The 7,163-nt window shown below is 56.4% G+C and overlaps 2 protein-coding genes across 2 annotated transcripts; both read right to left on the bottom strand.

Moving 5' to 3' along the window:
• Positions 1–222: 222 nt before the first annotated feature.
• Positions 223–2,596, bottom strand: PHACADRAFT_248789 (uncharacterized protein). Its single transcript, XM_007391216.1, has one exon. The coding sequence runs from the start codon at positions 2,489–2,491 to the stop codon at positions 344–346; it is 2,148 nt and encodes a 715-aa protein (XP_007391278.1). The 5' UTR covers positions 2,492–2,596; the 3' UTR covers positions 223–343.
• Positions 2,597–3,685: 1,089 nt separating this feature from the next.
• PHACADRAFT_248788 (uncharacterized protein) lies at positions 3,686–5,531 on the bottom strand. The gene is made up of 2 exons (XM_007391215.1): positions 5,356–5,531; positions 3,686–5,283 (listed from the first exon to the last, which is right to left on the bottom strand). Exons 1-2 carry the CDS (start codon positions 5,470–5,472, stop codon positions 3,796–3,798), a joined length of 1,605 nt encoding a protein of 534 aa, XP_007391277.1. The 5' UTR covers positions 5,473–5,531; the 3' UTR covers positions 3,686–3,795.
• Between the last annotated feature and the right edge of the window lie 1,632 nt (positions 5,532–7,163).

The raw sequence follows: 7,163 nt of genomic DNA, 5'->3' as shown, positions 1-7,163 counted from the left end.
GGGGGGGGGGGGTGATTCTCACTCAGCGTGTTATACTACCAGCTTCATGCACACGGACTTTTGAGTGCAAATACGGATCGCGTTGTAGATTACAGCAGTCGTAATGGATGATCATATATGCTTCCGCTTCGCACCAGTGTCTGATAAGTATGCACTTTAGACCTTTCAGTCTGGTTTTCCAGGAAGAGATGACGACAGAACGCATCTGCTACCTAGGCGTTGTCAACAGAACGAGCAAATACGTCGAATTCCGGAAACATAGATGGACTACAATCGCCAGATTACGGCTCATTCTAATAGAAGGGATTACAGTGTCCTAAGCACGATTATAATAGCTATCTTATTACCAAGCCACCTCGGCCGAACCGTCCGCGCTCGATGCAGGCTCTGGAGACGGCGTTCGGACAACGAGCTTCGCTTTTTTCTTCGTTTTCGACGTCTTCGGATCAGGCTGAGGCGGATTCTTCCAGTTCAACTGCTTATTTTTACCGGTGCCGGCTTTCATCCACTTGACGAAGTTTTTCATAGACGGCGGCGGTTCGTTCAAGGACCAGTTGGCTTCCTTCTTCTGGTCTTGGTGGCAGAAGAATGTCGGCGGCGCCTCGTCTGGGCTCCAGCCCGAACAGTCAAACGGTCCAGTGACGTCGGTTCTCCACCGGTTCACGCGCGTCTGGGAGGGCATCCGCTGCTCCGCGAGGTCGCGCTTGCCCTCGCGTTGCTCTCGGTCGCGCCAGCGCACGGCGAAGAAGGTGTCCGACGTCTTCTTGTACGTGCCGGACTCCGCGTCGAACGCCATGAACTTGTACCAGCCCTCGAAGAGCTCGCCGGTGAGTGCGCCGTGGCGGTCGTTTGCAGGCAACGCGTACGCCCACACGCGACGCATCTTGAGGATGCCCTCGCCGCACGTGAGGCGCGACTCACCTTTGCGTTCCCCGTCGTCCTCGGTGTGCGCGGGCGGGAGCCGCAGACGCGCCCACAGACCGTGTTCCCAGCGGTGCTCGGGCTGTGAATCCTGGACTTCCCAGCCACGGCGATGCGTCTTGCGGTAGCCCACGCGTGTGTGCACCGGGAAGTGTACGGGTCCGACGTGCCCTCCCGTGACCTCGACGCCGGCGTACAGGAGCGCATGCAGAGTGGGCGGGACGCGCGAGTTCTCGTCGACAGCGAGGCCGAAGCGTCCACGGATTCCAACGCCGACGCCGTCTACAGGTGCGGTGTCCCGCGCGCCCTCTGCGAGTACGGCGTGCCCGTCAAGCCAGCGGAGCCCGCTGTTGTCGATGGTCCACATGAGATGAGCGTGTATGTGCTCGTAGGCGCTCTCGAGCTTATCCGCGTCAGGGGGGATGGCTTCAAGAGGAATTTTAGGGTAGTTGCAGTCTTCTCGGTTTCTCCAGGCATTGAGGGCGGCCTTGGGCATGTATGCATCGCGTAGAGGTTTGACGGCGCAGTCATATCCAAGGAGGAGCCCCAGGTTGTCCGGCGAAGCAAACCAGAAGTGACCGGTGAAGTCGAGCGGGGGCAGTGCCGCGTCTGGGGTTGGCGTGAGCGTGCTTGGCGTTGGTACGTCTGAGACCGGGCCGTTATACGGCGGTATAAGGATGGATTGCAGCGCGAGACGTGGAAGACCGAGGTACGCGGGGTGTTCGTAGTCCATGCTGCGCTTGCTGCGTATCCCATAGACGTCCCTGCGCAATGTCTTCACGACAAGGTTCTGCGGTACCAGGACGTTCGTTACAGAGACTGTGAATTCAAAATGGCCGACAAAGAGTTCGCGAAGGCGAGGGCCGTCCTCGCAATCCATGTCTTCGTGCTGCCAGATTTTGCGGAGCTTGATGCCGCCTTCGCCAAGGATCACCACCTGGTCATTGGTGCATAGCTGGTCGCTTTTCGCAACGAAACGCAATTTCGCAACGTAGCCGTTGTCGATGAACCACTCGTAGAGCGGCGGGGTGCGAAATGCTGCAGGCTCGACGCGGCCGTGTATAACGATGAGAGGCACGCTATCAGTATCCCATGCACCCTGGGACCACGGCAGGATGGTTTCCTCGGGGTTTTCAACGCCACACGTGCGGAGCATGTCCTTGATGTTGCCAACAGATAGTGGCGAGCCCGAGAGTACGCCGACCATAGGAACGTTGTCTGACGCCGTATCCAGCGCCTCTTCCGGCGAGAGAAGGTCGGTGTCCCACCCAAGGGACAGGCGCATTGTGTCAAGTGCATCTTCACCCTCGAGTGACCATTGTAGGACATCTAAATCGTCTAGCACCGTGTTGCCCGGGTCTATCGTGAAGAGGTCAAACGTACCATGCCAGCTGGTTGGCAGGTGCTCGCATTTGATGATGCCATATTGCATGGGCAACGAGCGGCGGATGGCGGTTTTGTGCTTGGGTGCAACGCGCGGTGGCATGCGTTCAAGCTCGGGGCCACTCGCGTCCAGTTCTACCGCGAACGGGTCGTACCTCCGTGCCCACGGGTCATAACCCTGAGGCATCCACCTCCGCTCCCACCGCACCATGCCAGTGAAGGGATCCCCGAAGCGACAGATTACGAATTGCCCGCCATTGTTGTCTTCGTCGTCTTCGCCTGTGGCGTGTTAGGCAGCTGTCTTTGGAGCGCATATGCGGGGCGGATACACGACGTACATGATGAGGGCTCAGATTCTTGCGCAGAATTCCGTACCGAACGCTCTTGCCGGACGAGCTTCTCAGGATTATGACGCGTGCCTTTCGGTGCGTTCTTCGGGGCCTTCTTCCTGGTCTTTGCGACCTTGGCCGGGGCTTTCGTGACTCTGCGCTTTTTCTTCGGAGGTTCTTGCACGTCGGCTCGTAGCACGGGCTGCTCGCCCCTAATTCGCTTTGTGGCCGCAACTGCACAGAGAGAGGTTATGCGCGATGCTGTAGGAGGGTGGCGTAAACGCACCTGCTGCCTTCCTTTTCGGCGCCATAACAGTGCTCGTATCGAGATCTCGTTGAATCCAAGGAGATTGTGCAGGAGGTACGATTGTAAAAGTGTGTAAGAGAGATGTATGACAGAAGGTATGTGGTCAAGATGAGGCTCGTGAGGAAGTGAGGCCACTCAAGTCGGGTCGCCACTCCGATGGCGCGGGATGGCACAAGCACTTGCATTCGCCTTATTTAGGCGACTCATTGTTCTTCTTCTATTGACTTCAATAAAAAGCGCATTTGTTTCACGTTATCACGAGAGCCTCCGTACATGACAATGGGCGCACGACATACGCATAGCCTTGAACGGCTGATCTTCAAGCGCCGCTGGCCCCCACGTCAGCAACGCCGTCCTGGTGTATGCAATTCTTGTTATTTGTCGTACAATAATTGTGCAAAGCCAGACTGAAAAGCTAGCTATAGTGGGTCGACTGTAGTAAGGTGGTCATATTGGCAGAAAGCAAGTAGGCGACGGCCACTGCGGTTTTCCATTGACAAGCGCCGTTCCTATTATCACGTGACCATACAGCGACGCGACTCGGAATGTCTTGTACGAAGTAAGTACGCGTCTTATCACGGATTTACATGAAACATATGTTGGATTTATGTCGTGATACTCACTCTGGCATGTCAGACGAGATTTGAGCCTGGAAAGAGGTCGTTGGTGCAATACGATAGTGTAGCAGGGTATACGGATGCTACTATAGTCTATCGCAGAGACTAGTCGAAGAACCACTTTCAATATATGATGAACCTTATATATCAAGCGTACTATAACACGTCGTGCCAAGAAATCTGTATTCTGACCCTCACACGATATAATGCCTTGAAATTTCCACGAAACCTCCTGCAACTAAACAGCGACCTGTCCGACTCCAGTCGCAATACCATCGACCTCATCCTCGACCTCATCGTCGAGCACGATCTCGACATATCGTCTGGATCTCGGCGGAGGCACCACCAGCCCCGCCAAAGAGGCCAGAATAGCGTCGGACTGCATGCCTTCTCTTATATGGCGTCGTACGTGGTCGGTCGCCTGCCACCAGAAAGCCTTGACACGGCTGTCGTGCGGGTCGTACAGTAGCGACGTCGCGTTTGGGAAGCTGCGCGCGATGAATAAGGCTGCGCGCTCTCGGTTCTGGAGAGATGAGGAGCCGAGGTCGACCATGCTGATGCGCTGCAGCGCGGGATCCACGGGCGCATCGATGTCCAGCGGCTCGCCGTCATCGTGCACGCGCAGGCCGAGCTGGGTGAGATACGGCATCGTGCGGACAATGTCAGGTAGGGTGGAAAGTGGGAAGAGCGTCGCGGTGTCGGCGTTGTCTTGGCCGAGATGCAGCCAGTTCAGGCGTGGCCAGGCGGCGGTGAAGACGTGCAGGTCTGCGCGGGATATGTCCATGTAGATTGCTTCGAGCGAGAGCTCTTTGACAGGGAGCTCCAGGAGTGGTGCAAGGTCATGTATGCCGAACGGTGGTTCGCCAGCGCGCGAGGGTGCCATGATGACCATCCCTAAGGAGACGAGACTCGGCCGGAAGGCAGCGAGTGCGGCAAAGAACGCCCTAATACTCGCATGTGAGATGTCGCCGTTGCCAGCAACTGTAATGGGGAGATGTTGCAGCGGGCACAGTGGCTGGAGGTGTCGCAGGAGTGTAGTGAAGTCCTTGAGTGCGAGATCACCGTCCGAGGGATCTGAATCCTCTTGTTTGATGTTGTGGTACGTGAGCTTGAGGCAGCGTAGGGACGGGAAGGGCGCGACAGGGAGCTCCTGACACATTGTGTTGCAGTCTATGGACGTGTCCAAGAAAAGCTGGAGCCATTCGAGGCGCGGAAGACTCGCGAGGAAGACCACATCGTAGGCGTCTAGTTTTATGTTCGCGCTGGCGGCAGTTGGGTTATCATCCAGCTGCAACGCGGTCAGAGTGTTCCTGCACGGACTCTTCTCGAGGTTCGCGAAGACATATTCGAACCGGAAGTGTGCACAGTTCTCGGAGAACACCAGTCTGCGAAGGGTTGGAGAAAAGAAGAGTGTGAGGTGAGACATGTCGTAAAGGTTGGGGTGATTGCAGCAGAGGACACGAAGGGCGGGCAAGGCGGGAGAATGGCCGAAGAACTTGTGCAGGATCTGAAAACACGAGTCATCAACGTAAGATCCTACGTGATCGGGGCGCCATGGGTTCCAGTCGCGCGGCCGGCCTCCGAGCATGCGCGATAGCTGCACATCCATTGATGGCCGTTTATCGAATGCCTTCTGGGGCGTGAGACTGTTCAGCACGCGGACGCGGCGCGCGTGGTGCGCAAACCGCGTCACGTCGCTCTCGCTAAGTGTCTCCTTGGTGAATGTCTGCGACAATAGATGCATGTCAGGCCAGGTGAACGCTCTGGCCAGTGTCCGAGGCAATAATGCGACACGTACGAAGAGGTTCCAGCGTGCGCCGATCCAGCATTCCGTCTCCGAATCTATCACGAGGCCATCGGGAAAACAGTAGAGCAATGGGATAAAGTCGTCGAGCGTGTACCACAGGACGTCCATTGCAGGCTCGTACAGTGCGCGACACACAAGGCCGAGGTTCATCAGCCACGCCTTGCGTGCTTTGTCCCCCTCTACGAGACACTCGGCGACGCGCTGAACGATGTCGGGAATCTCTAAGCAATGGTGCATGATCGTTGTGGGCCGTGGACTCGACGATGGTCGGGAGATGGTGACGAGCGATAAGAGGTTGAATGCCTCGTTTGAGTTATGCTGCGGGTGTTGCCGAGGGATGCTCATTCATTTCAGCATCTGCGTTGCCACATTCATAAAAGCTCACCCCATACCGCCAGCCCACCCGAGACCCCAGAGCGTAAGGATAGAAGCTCAGCGCAGACCACGGTAGCCCGAGGCGGAATATGAGCGTCATGTGACTGCATCGGGTCCTTCTCTAACGCTGAGTGCTGAAGAACGACACAAGCCTACAATAAATTGCGACCAGCATTACGCCTCCCACGCCTCTACTAACCGTCGGGAAGGGCGTTCCACCCGTTGAGAATGAGCTGAGCACTGCAGACGGACAAGACGCTAGCCGATGTAGCATCTACACCTGCCGCCATCTCCTGTGCACTCACGCTCGCCCCCGGCATTCTTCAGCAGCTCGCGGTAGTTCCGCAGCGGCAGCGACGACAACGATCATGGCGACGTCGGTCTGAACATCACCGGACGGAGACGTGGCCGGAGAAACGAGAGGTGTAGTTCTATGCGCGGCCTTTATAGATGTACCGTTTTCGTCTGGAATTTGCACACTTGTGGACGTGTAGTACCGCTGCACCTGGACGGCTGAGTGCACGCGCAAACATCGGCATTTGGAGCGGCCAGGGGAGCCGGTAGCGCGAGGGTGGGCCGCAAGAAGTTGAGCTTCTGGATCACAGCTAGCGCCGATTGGGGAGATGAGATATAGTTCATTGGCGCATAGAACGCCCTGAGACAGCTGGTACTGGATCGAGCCAGTAGAGAATGGAAGAGGAAGCGAACACGACCCGTCGCATCGCTGCCGCTGTTCAAAGCCTATGCGTAGCGCATTGGGCGGGTGCTTGCGAACAAGGAGTGGATGGAGCTATTGCGTGTCGAACATGGGATCAGAGTTGACCTGGCGAAGAGCGTGTGGACGATTGCGGCCAAGCTCTTGACGTGCCAGGCTCTTGTTGGAAGTGCGTTGGTGCTGGACGAAAAGTTCCGCCTGCGAACGGCGTTCAAGGACGGCCTTTCTGCGTAGTGCGGCGATCTGACCAATGGTCGCACCAAAAGAATTTAAACATGATGAAGAGATAGATCGGATATGTTGTATATGACAGTAGCACTGCTCAAAGTCCTGAGACAGATTATGTATGCTCAGCTGCTATGAAGCGGTGTAGAGAAATTATGGAACGCACAGTGAGCAAGCTCAAGCTCAAGCTCAAGGCTCGGCCCCTGACCGTAAGCCGTATGGCTCCCTGTGCTAACGCTATCCTTCGAGCGAGGACTTACTGGCGAGGGTGCTTGACTCGGCTGACGGGTGTACTTAACTCGATGAAGGAGGAAGCGAGCAAAGTTGTCGTGTTTAGCGCCAGCGTTCAAACGCGTCTCAGCATTTATATTGCTGTGGTAGCGCGATTTTTTCTTGACAATTAGTCGAAAGCCGGTTGACTAAGGGCCAGTACCAGCGTTTCTTCAGTTCTAATGAGCGGCAAGAGCAGCTTTCCCTTACAAGA

Source organism: Phanerochaete carnosa (assembly GCF_000300595.1).
Source record: "Phanerochaete carnosa HHB-10118-sp unplaced genomic scaffold PHACAscaffold_1, whole genome shotgun sequence".
Lineage (NCBI taxonomy): Eukaryota > Fungi > Basidiomycota > Agaricomycetes > Polyporales > Phanerochaetaceae > Phanerochaete > Phanerochaete carnosa.
The sequence above is the reverse complement of the archived record's forward strand: the minus strand, read 5'-3'. Positions and strand labels throughout refer to the sequence as shown.